The sequence below is a fragment of the Phaseolus vulgaris genome, chromosome 5 (genome assembly GCF_051622355.1).
Source record: "Phaseolus vulgaris cultivar YP4 chromosome 5, ASM5162235v1, whole genome shotgun sequence".
NCBI classification, from domain to species: Eukaryota; Viridiplantae; Streptophyta; class Magnoliopsida; order Fabales; family Fabaceae; genus Phaseolus; species Phaseolus vulgaris.
Genome location: NC_143502.1, coordinates 36,278,200 through 36,297,184, shown reverse-complemented (window position 1 = coordinate 36,297,184; position 18,985 = coordinate 36,278,200). Strand labels below are relative to the sequence as shown.

General features: G+C 30.9%; 2 protein-coding genes across 3 annotated transcripts; both read left to right on the top strand.

The window, feature by feature from the left end:
- The first annotated feature begins 1,958 nt into the window (after positions 1 to 1,958).
- LOC137835547 (protein DETOXIFICATION 40) lies at positions 1,959 to 6,634 on the top strand. The gene is made up of 7 exons (XM_068644103.2): positions 1,959 to 2,364; positions 2,666 to 3,297; positions 4,429 to 4,485; positions 4,646 to 4,884; positions 5,189 to 5,307; positions 6,247 to 6,333; positions 6,415 to 6,634. The coding sequence occupies exons 1-7, from the start codon at positions 2,038 to 2,040 to the stop codon at positions 6,475 to 6,477; spliced, it is 1,524 nt and encodes a 507-aa protein (XP_068500204.1). The 5' UTR covers positions 1,959 to 2,037; the 3' UTR covers positions 6,478 to 6,634.
- Positions 6,635 to 10,992: 4,358 nt separating this feature from the next.
- GLR5 (glutamate receptor 5) lies at positions 10,993 to 16,765 on the top strand. Of its 2 annotated transcripts, none has more exons than XM_068644101.1 (6): positions 10,993 to 11,558; positions 12,442 to 13,790; positions 14,172 to 14,449; positions 14,580 to 14,611; positions 15,221 to 15,627; positions 16,061 to 16,765. In XM_068644101.1, exons 1-6 carry the CDS (start codon positions 11,309 to 11,311, stop codon positions 16,472 to 16,474), a joined length of 2,730 nt encoding a protein of 909 aa, XP_068500202.1. In that variant the 5' UTR covers positions 10,993 to 11,308; the 3' UTR covers positions 16,475 to 16,765. The 2 variants fall into 2 exon arrangements, with proteins under 2 accessions (XP_068500202.1, XP_068500203.1); XM_068644102.1 differs by having other exon boundaries at positions 11,110 to 11,558; positions 11,945 to 13,790.
- The last annotated feature ends 2,220 nt before the right edge of the window (positions 16,766 to 18,985 follow it).

Sequence of the window (18,985 nt, the reverse complement as noted above, 5' to 3'; positions counted from 1 at the left end):
CTTGTGCGTGAAGATAACGGTGGTGATAAAGAGTGACACGAGACCAACAGCAATGGCGACAACAACAGGAACGGAACAAAGCAAAAACTCAAACAAGTAGAGAGCGACAAAGTATTTTCCATCACTAACATCTGTGATTATTTTAATTTCTTTAATAATAATATATGCTACTTTTATTGATACTTAGTCATCATATGTATTTTTATCTTCAGAAGAATATTATATATATTTTATTGGGTTTTTAACTATGATGGGGTTATTTTTTTTGCTTTTTTACCAAAATGGGGTCCGTTTAAAAAAATTATAAATTTAGGCAAGTCGTGTCAATTTGGCACGACTTCATATGCACAAATCGTTCCAATTAGGCACGACTTCTGCCTTGTCATACTGAAGTTGTGCCAACTTGGCACGACTTCTACCACGTCATAGTTTTTTTAATTTTATTGTTTATATATTGGGTAGTAAGTTATATAATGTTAAAAATTAATTTGATACATAATTTTCTAAGAGTGTTAGTTTTAAGGAACAAAAAATTGGATAATCGTGTATGCATCATGTTTGACGGTAATGTAATACAATAACTTGATTATTTGATTAATTAAAAAATGAAGAAAACTGTTATTGAACTTGGAAATAAATAGATAAATGAAAATTTATTGTATTTGGAAAATAAATAGAGAATTATTGTTGTGAATTTGCAAAATAAATAGCTTGAAGAAGTAATGATTTTACAGAACAAGTAATGATGAGAAGAGATTAATTAGAACTAAACAAATTATGACGTGGCAGAAGTCGTGCCAAGTTGACACGACTTCAGTATGACAGAGCAGAAGTCGTGCCTAATTGGGACGATTTGTGCATATAAAGTCGTGCCGAATTGGCATGACTTACCTAAATTTGTAATTTTTTTTGAACGGACCCCAATATTTTGGTAAAAAGCAAAAAAAATTGACCCATGATAGTCAAAAACCCTGTTTTATTTGTACATTGTTCATCTATGTCATAAATTTACATTACCTTCTAAAAAAAAACTTACATTAACTTCTGGTTAATAACATGTTTGTATATAATTGCAAATATACTAATTTTAACAATTTTTATTTTTCCCTTATTTGCATTCTTTTATGCCTTTGAGTTATATAGCAATTTGTTTTTTCTAAGAGTTTCTACAATGTAGGAATCAAACAAATAATAATGAATATTGTAAAAAAAAAGTAGACAGTCAATGAAAAAAATCGCTATGCGTATTAATAAAGATGCAGATCATGTTTAAATAATTATGTAATAACTTGAACTTTTATTAAACAAAACAAAACTAATGATTTAGCCTAAGGAAAAAAAAATTCATTTGATATGAATTTGGTTTTCAAAAGTTGTGGGTATCAGTTCTTTCCGCTAAAGCTTCAAAATTAATATCAACGTTTCTGACACAGTATTTTTAAAGACATCCTAATTTAAAACAAAATACAGTCTTTATTAGAATTTTTATTTAGTATTTGATATGAGATATTTAATGCCATAAAAAAGAGAGAAAATATATGTATTATTTATTGACCACCAAAACTGGTAGTTCAACAAAAAAACATTCAAAATTGAATGGTAGATATACCGTGTGGATGAGAGTTGAGTAGAGGAAGGAGGAGGAGATTAAAATAATGCAAGATGTTAAGTGAAAAACTAAATTTTATTAATAAATTTTAAAAATGGATTTTTATTAAAAAAAGCAAGACAGAGAAATTTATTGCATTATTTATTGTCTACTTTAATTAATTTATTTCATTATTTATTATCTATTTTAATCAATTTACTATGTTTTTAAATATTTTTTTAAAGAAGCATGTTTAGTTTATATTTTGTTTGCAATATAAGTTTTGTGAAACATAATATAATAATATACGCAGACGTGGACTGTGCACCACTCAAGCCTTGTATAAACACAGCAGAACACCCCACAGAGAGAAACACGCGATCGAAAGCCTCTGAAGTTGCTCTCACTTATTTTATTTATTTATTCATTTTTTTTAATTATTAAGATCAATGGGTTCAATGGAGACGGAACCGCTCTTGGGATTGTTCTCTTCGGTAGAGGAAACTCCTCGCTCAAATTCCAAACATGGCTCCAATGGGGAACTTGAGAGAATTCTCACAGACGACACCCTCCCTTTCCTCCGCCGTGTGGGGGCTGCCTTGTGCGTCGAATTCAGGCTCCTCTTCTTCCTCGCTGCCCCTGCGGTGGTTGTCTACCTCATCAACTACGTCATGTCCATGTCCACGCAAATCTTCTCCGGCCACCTCGGTAACCTTGAACTCGCTGCCTCCGCCCTCGGCAACAACGGCATCCAAGTCTTCGCTTATGGCCTCATGGTATCTTCATTCTTCATATTCCTAATCCTATTCTACGATAGTTTAAAAAAATACATGATAAAAAGTAAATTTATAATTAAATGATGTAAAAAATAATTAAAATAGTAATACTGAGAGTTGTAAGAGAAGAAATGTGAATTTTCAATGGATATGTTACTTCTATTTTTGAGTAGACACTGTTGAAAAAGTAGCAAGTTGAGAAAAGTAAGGATTCTCCCGCGTGAAGAACAAATGAGGAACTGTATAGATGAACTAAAAATGAATTTAGAAACAGTGGCTGATGACATGTAACTGAATACAGTTGGGAATGGGGAGTGCGGTTGAGACGCTATGCGGACAAGCATACGGTGCGCGGAAGTTCGGGATGCTAGGCGTGTACATGCAGCGCTCAACGGTGCTTCTCTCATTGGCCGGCATCGTTGTGACGGTCATATACGCATTTAGTGAGCGCATTTTACTTTTCCTCGGCCAGTCGGAGGAAATCGCGGCGGCGGCGGCGCTCTTCGTGTACGGTTTGATTCCTCAGATCTTCGCCTACGCGGCGAACTTCCCTATCCAGAAGTTTTTGCAGGCGCAGAGCATAGTGACGCCGAGCGCGTACATCTCAGCGGTGACGCTGGGGGTCCACCTGTTGCTGAGCTGGGTGGCGGTGTACAAGATTGGGATGGGGCTGTTGGGTGCGTCGCTGGTGCTGAGCCTGTCGTGGTGGATCATCGTGATTGCTCAGTACGTGTACATCGTGTATAGCCCGAGGTGCAAGACGACGTGGCAGGGGTTCACGTGGCAGGCATTTTCTGGGTTATCGGCGTTCTTCAAGCTCTCTGCAGCTTCCGCAGTTATGCTGTGTTTGGAGACGTGGTATTTTCAAATTGTCGTGCTGCTCGCTGGCCTGCTTCCTCACCCTGAATTGGCCCTTGATTCCCTTTCTATCTGGTAACCTTTTCATTTAAAACTATGAATTTTAAATAAAAACTTAGATCAGAAAATAATAAAAAATTAAATTTTCTCTTTAAATGAAGACTTTTTTCCAAAAAATTTAAAAAATATATTTATAAAATAAAATGTTTTAAAAAACTTACATTCAAGTTGAAGTAACTGTGCTGTATTAAAAAACTAATATGGTTCATTAAGATCCCCAAAATGTAAATTAAGAACTCAATTCAATCAACCTTGAAATGGAAATGAAGTCACTTATGTTCCCTCAAGCCAGACAGTTGCGCTTTCAGTATATGCTCATATTTGTATTTTTTTAATGACTAAATTAATTTTTCTTCTTTAAATTTAAAATTAGTTTTTGATATTTACAAATCTAATAACAAGCATCAATATCTCAACTTTATGGTCATTTTATTTATAAAAAGTAAAGAACAAAACTCTCATTTTATTTTCTCATAATAAGAAGACTATAAAAAGCCTACAATATTAATGCATTCTCTTACTATTGTTTTTAAACTAAAAACGACAATCAATATAATTAAGAATATTTTGAAAATAATTAAAAGGAGTAAAATATTTTTTATAATCTAATGTTATATATAACGCATTTTAAGAATTTATTTAGACATACGTAGTTCATAAAAGTTAAAGTAATGGATTTGGTTTGTTTATAATGTTTGAGAAAAGTTTTGTTAATACTGTGTAAACAGTAAATAACATACATTTATCACTGTTTATAATAATAATTTTAAATTAAAAAATAAAATAAAAATAAATAAAATATGAATTTATTAAAGTGTGAAATATATATTTTTATAATTTAGGTGTTAATATATCAAGACACAATACGTTAGAAAAAATAGGTTAACACCATCCATAGTTACAAACATTCACCTCACATACCAAAAAATTAATATTTTAATTATATTTAATTACGTTAGAAAAAAAAAGTTAACACCATACATAGTTGCAAACATTCACTTCACATACAAAAAATTTAATATTTTAATTATATTTAATTTATTTTTCAATTAAAAATATTATTATAATAGAGTGTCAATTGTAAGTTTTTGTGTTCCTAATTGCTAAATTGGATAGTGATCCACTAACAGCTATTTGTTATTGCAGTACCACAATTTCTGGATGGGTGTTCATGATCTCTGTTGGATTCAACGCCGCCGCAAGGTTAGATTTCTCTGTCTTTTTACGTCTTACAAAATTTCTATAATGTAGTTTCATATAGATAAATTAAATCAAACCTAGCAGGAACCATCTTTGTTTTTGGCGCTTTTTCAAGTGTAGAAAGTTATAAAAACGCTGAGTTCATATTTAATAATGAATGCAGTGTGAGGGTGGGCAACGAACTCGGAGCAGGAAATCCAAAATCAGCGTCCTTTTCGGTGGTGGTGGTGACAGCGGTTTCTTTCATGATATCAGTTATTGCAGCAGTGGCGGTTCTTGTATTTAGGGATGTCATTAGCTATGCCTTCACAGAGGGTGAAGTGGTTGCTACTGCAGTTTCAGATCTTTGCCCACTGCTTGCTCTTTCTATTGTCCTCAATGGCATTCAGCCCGTCTTATCCGGTAATTAATATTAATTACTTCATAATCATATTTATGCCTGTAAATTGAATTATTCGTTGTGTTTTTCAAGTTCAAACAAATTGATGAATAATCCTTAGTAAAAAACTGAGCCAGGTATGATTGTGAATACTCAATTATTCATTTCTCACCAACCAGTTTACTGAGGCCTAACATGTTTGATTGTTAGTTTATCTTTGAACATCATCATTGTTAAAAATTCTCAAGATTTTCTTCGTAACTCTTCTGCACAATCTTCTTGGTTTACTGTTGCATGCAATTTAACCTATCTCGTGTATGAATGAAGGGGTGGCTGTTGGATGTGGTTGGCAAGCTTTCGTAGCTTATGTAAACGTAGGTTGTTATTATGGAGTTGGCTTACCACTGGGTTCGCTTCTAGGCTTTTATTTTGACTTCGGTGCCAAGGTACGTACTTGTGGCCTTTCCATTTGAAAATTTATATATACTTTTAGCTATTTCTGAGCATCCACCATACGTTTTATTATGTAGATATCAGTGTTATAAATAGGAAACAATGTTAAATATTTAAACATGTCTATTTTACAAACAATTCTTTGCTTTAGGTGGTAATAAACTCGTTCCTTCAACATGTCAAATAGGAATTAGATTGAAAGGGAATGTTACAATAAAAATAGATAACTGTGCTACTCTAACTTATAACAAATATATTTAATGGAAATGTGTGAAAACCAGAGAGAAAGACCTATCTAAATCTTCATTCTTTTTTAATGTCCAGGAGTTTGATATTTTATTATAAAGAATTATAGTTATCTCTTAAAACTAATTGACTTTAATTGTTTAATTAGCTAAACCTTTTTTTTTTAGATTTTACGATAATATTCTTAAGATATTAGATGTTCTTATTCGATCGTAGACTGATGTATTTTCAACAAACATTCTTAACTTTAGATACACTAATTCTAATACCAAATGAAAAACTAAGTACACATGACCTATAACCCAATATACTGTTATGTATGTATGGTTATGTATGCATGGTCAATGGAAAATGACTTATCAATTTGTTAATAGATAAAACTCATGTTAAGGATAAAAAAATTGAATTTTAATTACGAGTTTAATATAAATGGTGTGAGTCAACTATCTAATAATTAATTTTTTAATAAGATTTTTATTATAATTGTTGTAAAACTGATCAAATTTTGTGATATTGGATTACAGATATATAAGAGATGCATTTACACTTTCCGTACATGTGTGTTATTTTTTCTTTCTTTCTTTATTTATTTTATATGCATGTGCATTTTAATTAGTTTTGTTTTTCTTCTAAAAAGTGGTCTACATTTCAGTAGAAACATATAACTTTTTTTTTTGATTTGGCAGGGAATATGGCTGGGAATGTTAGGTGGCACCGCCATGCAAACTGTTATCCTAATTTGGGTGACATTTAGAACGGACTGGAATAAGGAGGTAAAAAAAGAGCATCTGGTTTTCTTAAAAAAATACAGGAAATGGGGAATTTGATGTCACAGTCAATTTTGTGTATTGTAGGTAGAGGAAGCAGCCAAGAGGTTGAGCATATGGGAGGACAAGAAGGAGCCAGTACTAAACTGAAGGATGTCTTGTTTTTGTAGGGGCCACACACCTTATTATCATTATTATTATTATAATTCGCAGTTAATTTTATGTGTGTTGTGACATGTAACAATTATATTTGAACAGCTATCCATTTTTGCCCCTAAGTTACTTAAGTTTGACTGTATTATGGCAATGATTCATCAGGGTTTGTTTTGCCATTTTAAAATATTTCTCAAAGGCAATGTTTGTCTCCAAACAGGAATTTATAAAGAAAACAATTTTCTTCAAGCTCCCTAAATTTCCTTCTAATTAGAATATTTTCACACAACAAAATATTAATATTTGAAATAAAAAAAATTTAAAAAAGAAAAAATCTCTTTAATAAAAATATAAATAAAATACAAAATATAAAAATAATTTTTAAAATAAAAAATTTATAAATAATTAAAATATTAATATTTATTAAAGGTAGGGTGAAGCATGTTGTCAAAATAATATTTTTGAATATATAAACCTTCCCCTACAAGTTTATTGGACCCTAGAAGTTCGTCCTTTACTATAATTCTTTATGAAATATCTTCCCACTCCATGTCCTCGTCTTTTACTCTCAAAACCTAAAATTACTCATTTCAGCCTAAAGAGATTTGCGGTAAAAGACAATTCAAAGACCACACTTATAGAGATTAAGTGGTATGAAAATAATCTTTGTTTCGTGAATTTATTTGTTTTGTTGGTAAAATTTTTTTTTCAAACAATTTCTTTTTACTCAGTAAAGGATAAGTAAATAAATTAAGAGGAACACTTAAAAGGGAGTTTGTTTCAATCTTTATAAAAAATAAAGTAATCTTTATAAAAAATAAAGTAATCTTTATAAAAAATAAAGTAGCTTGTCATAGTGACTACCACTCTACAAAAGCATAAAATCTTTATAATATGAGACTAGTTTGCACACTTTTTTCACCAGATAAAAGCAACCAAAACACACAATACTGCATCAATCACAAACCTATGCCAACAGCAATAATTAAGGTTTTTGAAAAGAGATTTTATATAAAATAATTAGATGATAGTTTGATTTTTGCAAAAAAAAAAAAAACCATTAAATCACATTTCTTATAATATTTCACAATAACAAAAAGCAGAAAATATATTATTTATATTTTTTTTATTGTTGTGTCATTAAAATTATAAATTTAGAAAGAAACAGAAAAAGTAAGTAAGAATAACTTTGTTAAGCTTCATGAAATTTTTTAAACTTTAACAAAACTTTTTACGGATATGAATATGAATATTTTGTGCATAAAATTAAATATTCGTGAGTAATTTAATAAATCTTAATGATTGATTATGATATGATAAATTTAATAAATTTCTTTAAAACAGACTCTAATATAATAATAAAAAATAAATTTAAGCTTAATGTATTTTTGCAAAACTAATTTATTAGGTAAAATTTGTATGTATATACTTGAAATTAAACTAATCGTTAAACTGAGATCTCCCACGGTAGTTATTAAAAAATAGTTTTAGTTCTTACCTACTATCCTAACAGAGAGGAAAAAGCTAAGTCCAAAGTCACTTGGTATCCACTGCTTACATGACACATTCAAAAATTTCTAAATAATCAATTATTAGTAAGAATGTAATAATTTTGCACAATCTAATATTTTTTTCATATGAGATGTGTTATTTTATAGTAGTACATCATGTCTCCCTAGAATTAAAAAAATAATAATGATATATTCACAATTTAATTTTTTTTACAATCACATTACACTTTTAATATTATTATTTTAATACTTTTTTATATCATTTTATAAAATTTCTTATTTATTATATATATTTATTTGTAAACCTAACACATTAAAATAATAAGAATAGTATATAACTATAAGAGTTCTGAGACTATGATTTGCATGTCTGAAATGGAATACAACTCTCTCACTGGTTGCAGGATGTAAAAAAGGAGTTGCCACAGGTTCAAAATTGAAGATTACTGGAAGATGCAAAGAGATGCTGAAAGTGCAGAGGTGGCTCAGTTATGCAGTAGAACCTGCTGGGAACAGTTATGCAGTAGAACCTGCTGGGAACAGAAAACAGTGAGCACATATTGTGAAGATTTGATAAGTGGAGTGAAGGAGCTCAAAAAGATAAAGCAGATCTGACATTCCAATGACAAAGGAACTGCATAGTGAATTAACCTGTTTTTGTTCTATATATATGCTTGCAGAACAATTTTGTTCTAGTTTTTTAGATTGAGCTTCGTACACTCACTTGAGGTTTGTCCTTTTGCAAGAACTTTTGATTTGTGAGGATTATAGAGAATGTGTGAGGACATGTGAAGTTGTTTGGATTGAGAGATGATAGAGTAGATTTATAAGGATGATTTGTTGTAAGTTTACAAATTTATCCTGGTTATTAAAAAATATTTAAATAATGAATTATGATTTATTTTATAAGTTTGAATTTTTTAATATACAATATTCATAATTATTTATATTTTTTCATAAAAAATTAAAAAATATAATAAAAAATATTTTGTGTTAAATTGAAATAAATTTATTAAATACATTAAAAATTTATGAAAATAATATTTATTATTATATTTATTTGTCATTTTATATAACTATATATATTGTTGATATTATAATTTTATTTTATTATTTTTATTATTTATAATTATATGTTGTTATTAATAATTTAATTAAATATTTTTGAAATTATAAGTAATAAATAAATTTATATAATATTTAATTTTGTATATTGTAATAAAATATATGCATAAGGATATTTTGGTAAAATACAATAATTCTACATTAATCTCCACAAATCTCTTTATTTTGTGAAGAATGAAAAAAATCATTCACCCTCTCTCCCATCCACTTCCTCATCCTAAAAAATCTTGAAACAAACACAAAAAATACCCCTTCCCTCTTTTCTCATGGAAACAAACACACCCTTAGTGTCTTTAATATTTTTAGATCGTTGATGAAAAAATTGTGTGCCTATGTATTAATGAGAGATCATAATTAATTGGGCATAAACATGAATTCATCTTTTCATTGGGTTGATGAAGATTTTCTTGTTGGACTCCAATGATAAAAATGAAAAGGTGTAGGTGATAATTAACTTACCTAAGAGCCAAATTCACCAAAGTTGTTGTAAAAATGGATTTATGGAAATTTTATAACTTCTTTACAAAATTAGAGATGCCAAAATTCTTTACTTTTAATTTATTATGTTGTGACAATCAATTTCACATGATAAAAATACCATTCACCCAATTATTTTTACACTACAATTTTGCGGTAAGTCTACATTAAAAAAATCAGTAATTTTTTAATAAATTTAAAAAGTTGAGAAAATTAATATACTTCCACACATTTAAAAATTGTTTAGTTTTCTAAAACAATAGAAGGTAGATTACTAAAATATTTATTTTTTTATAAATAAGTAAGTGTAAAGTGAACATATTCTTTTAAATTATCTTAAATTTATAATACGATAAATTTATCATTATTATGATCATTTAAGAATTGATTCTACACAAAAATGGGTAAATTTAAGTATTTTATTCCTTTACCACTCATCTTATGACAAGTTACGTAGAGTGTTGTTCATCGACTATAACTTTTGGGTTTAGGTTTTGAAATTATGTTTTTTTTTTTAATTATATTATTAATGTACAATATCTATCAGTTAATTTTTTTTATAAAAATTGATTGATATATTTTAAGAAAATGTATAATTTTTAGTCCAACTTTTTCTTTCAAAAGACAAGAACAAAGACAACTTATATTCATGTTAAAGTCTTTTTCAATCACGTTTCTTATATTAAATGTAAAAGACAACTTATATATTTTGCATAATAAAGAAGAAGAAAAATTGACATCATTGTCGGAGTCATGTTTTCTACCAACCATCCTGTGTTCAAACATCCTTCACAGGTGTCCCATTTTCACACATAGTTCATCCCACTTACCATTTTTTTTTTATGTGAAATAATCTCACTTACCATTATCAACTACCATTATTCTCATAAAAAATATTATAAATTCAACAATTTTTTTATAATAATCTGTATTTTTTTTACTTCTCTCCTGTGTATTATTCTTTTATACTTTTTCTTTCTTTTCTTCATATTTTTTATATTTTGTTGTAAAATTTTAAAAAATGCTAGGAATATAGCAATTTCGAACACGTTATTTAAAACATATTTTATTATCTACGAGTACTATTCATATTTTATTTTAATAAAATTTGAAAAGCACTACATTTATTTCTTTATACAGAAACCTTTTGACAAACTGTTTATTCTTTCTTTTGTTAGATTCTCACCAAATTAACTATTGCGTAAACTACTTTTATTAAAATGTTTCTTTTTTTTAAAAAAAGTTGGTCAACAAATATTATAAATTAATAAGATAAGCTATTTTATCTTCTGCGAATATTGGAAAAGATTATTAGTCGTTAATTTCTGTAATTAGTTAAAAATAATTAGTCGTTAATTTCTGAATATTTAATGTTTAAACTGTATTAATCTTCTTCTTTAGTAATGATATATGTGGTATGTATCTCTCTCTCTCCAACCATCATTTTCCAATCTCTTTGAAAAGTGGAATAATAACACCTTTTTATATACCAGTGAATGGGTTGAATTGAATGCTTATAATTTCACCCCAACAACCTTTTGGCTACAGGGAATCGTTGCACTTCTGCTTTTTCAACTAAACTCATCTGGGCACCGATCAAAGTGTAATCTTTCTTCAATTTCAACTATGTTTTTGCTGTTTTGGATGCTGGGTGTCGGCAAGTTCGGGTCTTTACGGTGAAGAAATTTGTGGTCACTTGAAATTCTGGGTCAAGCATGAAGAAATTCATGGTTTTGCACCTTGTGACATGGATTTGGATATGTGGTGTTGCTCACAGCACAAGGCCTGCCAGTGTGAACATTGGTGCGGTTTTTGCTTTCAATTCGGTCATAGGTAGAGTTGCGAAGGAAGCTATGGAAATGGCCGTTTCTGATGTCAATGGGGACCCCACAGTTCTCAAGGGAACCAAACTCAACTTGATAATGAAGGATGCCATGTGCAATGCTTTTCTGGGATCAATTGGAGGTGCCAACCCTGAACCTCATCAATTTTGTTGTTGTTGTTGCTGCTGCTGTTACTGGAGTAGATTCCCCCTTTAGCTGTTTCTAGGTTTAAGCTTGAATCTGTTAGTTATTATGTTGTTGACTTCTCACGTCTTAAATTTGACTTCTTACATCTTAAATTCTCTGCCAGCATAAACTTTTTTTTTTGTTTTTTTATGAATATTAATCATGCTTGGTAATATGCCTTTTTGATACTATGATGTAGCATCTTTTTCTGATGATTACACCATGTTTAGGTTTTTAGCGACAGCTTATCATATTCCAAGGTTACAGTTTATGTTGTTTCCTCGTTTTGCTGACTGCTTTTATTATTAACTGGAACCTAACTTTATAAACTGTTCACGCTAGAGAACACATTCACTGAGAGGAGTCTTAAAGTTGGTTAAAAACTCATGAAATCCCAGCAAGATCACGTACTGGCTAGCCTGGTGTGATAAGGAGAGGATTGCACATATCTATGGAGTATGTCCTCTAACTGTTCCCACCTTTTTCAAGCGTTGGCGCGTATGGTGCCTTTCTCACGTGAAGGATAGTGATGCTTATCTTGCACCTTAGTCACATGTGATGTGCGGGAGCACTAGAATAGAATCTCTTGGATCTTGGCCTATAATAATTGTGTAGTAGGATAAACTAGTTGCAGTGGTTGGCCCGTGCTGTGAGCTAGTCTATGGTGAGGAACTAGGCTTGAGTATTGTGCTTAGTTAAGACTTACTTGGTGCATTCTTAGGATTGGTCTGCTGCAGGGCTTGGTCAAGGCTATGCATAAACATTGATGTAAAATTTCCAAATTTTAACTTGGGGTATCTGTAATTTACATTTCTTAATTGTCTATTCTGTTTATTCAGCTTTTCAGTTACTTGAGAAAGGGGTTGCAGCCATAATTGGTCCCCAGTCATCTGCCGTAGCTCACACAGTTTCTCAAATTGCTGATGCTCTCCAAGTTCCTCTTGTTTCCTATGCTGCCACTGATCCAACCCTGTCCTCCCTCCAGTTTCCTTTCTTTATTCGATCAACGCAAAGCGACTTGGCACAAATGACCGCAATGGCTGATCTAATTGACTTTAATGGATGGAAAGAGGTCATTGTTGTATTCTTAGATGATGATTATGGTAGAAATGGAATATCTGCTTTAAGTGATGAACTTGAAAAGAGGAGATTAAAAATTTCTTATAAACTGCCTTTGAGTATTAAGTTTGATCTGGATGAAATCACCAACTTACTCAATCAATCCAAATTGTTTGGTCCTCGTGTTTATGTTGTTCATGTCAACCCTGATCCGAGATTGAGAATTTTTTCTGTTGCCCATAAACTTCAAATGATAGCCAAGGATTATGTCTGGCTTGTCACGGATTGGCTCTCAGCTACGATAGGTTCATTATCCCCAGTGAATCAGACCTCTTTCAGTGTTCTCCAAGGGGTTGTTGGTCTTCGTCAACACATTTTGGATTCCAGGAAAAAGAGAGCTTTCGTTTCTCGGTGGACAAAAAGGCAAAGAGATGGATTGACAAATGCTAGTTTGAACTCCTATGGATTTTCTGCTTATGACACGGTTTGGGCAATTGCACTTTCAATTGATAAGTTCATCAAAGTAAATAATTTTACCTTCATGTTTCATGATAAGTATAAGCTATCTCATACAGAAGGAATTGGCGTCCAGCTTGACAAACTCAAAATCTTCACTGGTGGATCTGATCTGGTCAAGATATTATTACAATCAAATTTTACTGGTGTGAGTGGTCAAGTTATGTTTAATTCTGATAGAAATATTGTAAGTGGTGGTTATGATATTATCAATGTCAATCAGTTGGGAATTACTAGGGTTGGTTTTTGGTCTAATTATACTGGATTTTCAGTTGTACCCCCTGCGACTCTTAAAAAAAAGGAACACAGCAGGTTTTCCAAAGATCAGAAGCTTGACAACATTACTTGGCCAGGTGGAAAGACAGATCGACCACGTGGCTGGGTGATTGCTGATAATACCAAGCCACTGAGAATTGGAGTGCCAAAAAGAGCAAGTTTTGTTGAATTTGTAACTGAAGTGCCAAATAGTCATGAAATTCAGGGGTATTGCATCGATGTGTTCAAGAAAGCCCTAGATTTTATCCCATATGAAGTTCCCTTTGTATTCAAGCCTTTCGGGAATGGTAAAGCAAATCCCAATTATGATGAACTTGTGAAAAGGGTTGCTGATAATGTAAGTGATACCCATGTTGAAAAAATAAAACATTCTCAACATTGGTTAATTCATATGTATCTACTTAACTGGTTACAATTGTTTTTCTGAGTTGACATACAGTGTTTTTACCAAAAAAGCAGCTATGCTATAAGTAAAAGTTCTGATGGATGAAATAGTATTATGTTTTTTCTTGCTCCAAAGTTTGTACAAATTTTTACCTTCTTCTTCAAGGGAACATAAATTGAAAAAATTGTAATCAGCGTTGGTTTCTGTTCAGTGTTGTCTTGATTTATCCATTATAAGACAATTCCTTGGAGCTTACTTTCAGTGGTTGCTTTACATTTATTACTTATTTAAATATTGATTTTTTTAACCATGTAATCCTTGAACATTGTTTAGGTATATGATGCTGTTGTAGGAGACATTGCAATTGTGACAAACCGTACAAGGATTGTTGATTTTTCTCAGCCTTTTGCATCATCTAGCCTTGTCATAGTGGCTCCTATCAACAAAGCAGGATCAAATGCTTGGGTCTTCCTCAAACCATTTACAGCAGATATGTGGTGTGCTACTGCTGCCTCATTTTTGGTGATTGGAATTGTTATATGGATTCTTGAGCACCGAGTCAACAATGACTTCCGTGGTCCTCCTAAGAAGCAAATTGTAACAATGTTAATGTAAGCCTTTCTAGCGTCATATGATTACCTTTTACAGTTAGTTTATTGAATTTGATGCAGCAATAGGTGCCCCACTTTTGATCCTTTGTTTTAGATTCTAACTCCATGTTGTGATTTTGTTGTTTTTCAGGTTCAGCCTCTCAACCCTGTTTAAGAAAAATCGTAAGAAAACATCTTGCTCCAAAGTCTAGTAGTTCCTTTGTTTTCTTTTTCTTTCTATAGGTCATCATATAATTAATCCATGGGTTCAATGTGTCCAACCAAATAATATGTCCGCTAATATCCATTTCCTCTCTGTTTGCTAGTTTTAATAGTAAACTCTCTCTCTATCTCTCTTTATATATGTATATGTATATAGATGTATGTATGTATATAAGATTTAGATAATTGCTAGTTTGTTGTTAGTCTTAATTTTGTGTGCCTTTTTATAATGTTTATTTTATCAGTCAATATCAGTCTTGCACTAAGTAAATATTTGTAACATCTGCATAGAAAATTTATTTAACAGTACTGCCATTCAACAGTGCTAGACCATTGGTATCTTTTACGTATGGTATGCACACATAAACATGTTAAATTGAGTATATCATATCCGTAGTCAGTTTTGCATCTATTTGCAGTATATTGTATTGTTTAAATGTAAAATCAACAAAGAAAAACCGGACTGGTTATGAATTTTTTCTCTGGCATTCATTATTATATTGTGAAGAATGATATCTGTGGCATCTTTATTATGCTTTCTGATAATCTTTCACTTTGTCACGAAATCAGAGGAAGATACCATAAGCTCCCTTTCTAAAATGGTGATGATAGTCTGGCTTTTTCTATTGATGGTGATCACGGCTAGCTATACAGCTAGCTTGACTTCAATTCTTACAGTGGAGCAGCTTTCATCGCCCATCACAGGAATTGAGAGCTTGATTGGAAGTAACTGGCCGATCGGATACCAAGTAGGGTCATTTGCTTACAGCTATCTGGCAGATAATCTTTATGTATCAAAATCAAGGCTTATTCCACTAGGCTCCCCCGAGGAATATGCTTTAGCACTGCAGAAGGGACCGTCTGGTGGAGGGGTGGCAGCTATCGTCGATGAGCTTCCGTATGTTGAGTTATTTCTGTCAAAAGAAACTGATTTTGGTATCATCGGACAGCCATTCGCAAAAAGCAGTTGGGGATTTGTAAGTGGCCATCTAACTAGAATATCAAAATGGCCAATATAGTATATATGATAAAAATTAAATGCTACGGATTTCCTCGGGATAGTGATAATATAGATTGTAGTAACAACTTCTATCTTTAAACCAGACTTAAATAGGAGTATGTTTTTAATGGGAAAACATCTAATAAGAAAAGTTTTGTCCAATATATGATTTTCTAAATTCTTAGAACTACATTTTGAAACAAAGGCTTATATCTTTGTGGTATTTTTATGATTCAATGGATTGCTGGATATGGCATGTAATGGTTCATTGAGAAGTGCTTATACAGCAGTCCGTAATTGGATTTTTGGTCACATGGTTTGGAGAAGTGGACATCATTAACATTCTGTTATTTTAGTTATCTTCTATAGTATATTTCGCATTTACTGACATTTTTGTAACAATACATCAGGCTTTTCAAAGAGAATCTCCTTTTGCCTTTGACATGTCTACAGCAATTTTGAAACTTTCTGAGAATGGGGATCTTCATATGATACATGAGAAGTGGTTCTGTAAAATGGGCTGTCCTGAAGAAAGGACAAGCAACTCCAAGCCTGACCAGCTTCACTTGGTTAGCTTTTGGGGCCTGTATCTCTCATGTGGTGTTGTCTCTCTTGCTGCACTTTTTCTGTTTCTGCTGCTAATGATTCGGCAATACGCCCGCTTCAAACAAAAGCAAAAGGATATTGCTTCTTCGTCCCCAGAACAACCATCAGGCAGTCATTGTTCCCAGGTTGTTGTTAACTTCTTTAACTTCATTGATGAGAAGGAAGAGGCCATAAAGAAAATGTTCACTCCATCTGACAATCATCACAACCCCAACTGAGATCATTGTAGTTGTCTTGCAAAAGGCCTCAAATTTGTAGGTTTCAATAATCTACTGTCCTTCAGGTTGTTTGCTTAAGATGTTTATAAGATGCCTGATGGAAATATAGTCTTTGTATAGTTACAAATAATGACGGTCCTGTATATTATTTGTAGTACTAGGTTTTTATTCTATCACACAATCTCTGTAGTCAAATAGAAGTGCTGCTGCATAAGATGGTTTACTCATATCCATTGCAGTATGTTGTGCAATTTGAGTGCTAATGATCTATACGCCCGAGTTACTATTTTACTTGCTTCTCCACGACTAAGTTTTGGCTGCTGCTATTCCATTACTTGTTAGTAATTCGATGAATCAAACTAATGATTTGATCCTTCACAGTTTCTTACAAAAAGTTTTCCAAGGCACAAACTGTTCAAAACTTAAAACACTGGTTAGTGATCTAAAAATTGAAGTCCATCTCCCTAGCCAAAAAGACCTCAAGAGCATATATTAATTGTCTGTTTACTTTAAAAAATCAATTTTCACACATTTTAATGAAAAATGCATATATTCAAGGACTTCCAAACAGTCAAACTTGGCATCAAGCATGAGTGTGTGGCAATCTTGGGGCAACAGCTAAAGCTGTGCAAATTATGCACTTATCTTGCAAAGTTGACAACTGCTTGAGTCCCCACCAAACTTCAATCTTTTATTACTACCTTTTGTTGACAAGACACTTTTTTATCTTTTCCCCCTTTCCATATGATGATGTCTCCACCACTTATTGCATATTACCTTATACTACTGTAAATTTTTTTTACCTCATGACTCTACTAATGACATCTCATTATATATAAACAGATGTGATTACCTCTTAAAAAAATGATACATTGAAAAAATTAGGAGAGTTATATATATGATTTAGATATAAATATATATAATAAAAAATAAATTTATAATTAAATGACATGGAAAAATATTAAAATAATAATATATCATAGAGTTGTATACAAATTTCTGATGTGATGATTTAAATATAAATAAAAAATAAATTAATAATTAAATAACATAAAAAAATATTAAAATAATAATATTGAGGGTGTAATATGATTATATAAAAAGTATAATTTTCTATATCATTACCATTACCTCTTAATAGTCAAAAAGAACTTCTGCCATATTTCAATCCTTTAAGGTCACATCATGAAGGTCACATCATGAACATACTTGCAAAGCACTTACTTCATTCAACAAATACAAATTATAGATTGGAAAATTAGTTTCTCTAATTAATTATATATCTTTGTTGGGTTGCTGAAAGCTGGACCTGTGTTTGTTAGTTATTCAACCAATTTTTTTCTCTTTTAAGAAATCAATATGCTACAGTGTATCCTTTATAAATAATCTTATTTTAATTAAGAAGAGTACTGTGTACAACACAACTATTCAAAATATAAAGACACCAATAATTGAATTGGAACGTGCCCTCGTCATATACTGTACATAAATATCTTCTAATCCAAATAGCAAATGAAAAAAAGTAAAAGATGCCCTAGATTAGAAACGTATTAGCAGGAGTAACTGTAATCACTGCATTTTTTACAATAATCACTTTCAAAGAAACTATTGCTTTTAAAAGCTTCCTGCAGAATATTTCGATAAAAAAAATTGAAGATGGAGATTAGTTAACTAAATATTAACTTAATTATTCATTAACTTTAACACATCTATACAACCATTGGGATCGGTGCCCAACTAGTTCTACAAAGCTTTAGGAATCAATTCCTTTAATAAAAAATTAAACAATTTTTTTATAAGAAAGTTAATCCAAAATTTATTAAAGTCTAACACATTCTAAAGGTTAGAGTAAGATATTTATGTTTAACACATAATATATTTTCTTTACCATATACTACATGTCTAAGCTTTTAAAAGTGATTATATATCTAAAAAGGATATATAGGTATCAAACACTTGATGACTATATATTTTTTTTTTGTTTTAGTATTTTTAAAGTATGATATGTATTTATAAAATTATCACAAATTAATGCACTGAATGAAGTAGTTGGAGATCCAAAGAATTTCAACCTTTACATTAATGATGAGTCCACATTCGCTGATGATGCCAAAAACAGTAATTTCTAGTTTTCTACACTGTTGGATAATAAATTTTCAGTTCATCAATTTTTACGTTCTCATTGGCTGTACATAAAAAATAGTGAAAAATCACTCCGACAAAATGAAAGTTGATAGAGATTCGTATTTTTTACAGTTACAATTTTTTAATTAAAAAAAAATATTATAGTACTTTATTCTTACTCAAAGACTATTGATATTTCGAGCTTTTCAACATATTATAATAATTAGAAAGAGAAATATTTAGAGTAATTTTAGAATTATATCTATCACATCACAGTTTTTAACTGATATAACTTTTCATTATGCTTGTCAAAATAACATTTTCTTTATTCAAAATTTATTATTATCATATAATTTTCCTTTGTCATATTCTGAGACTGTGTTTGTG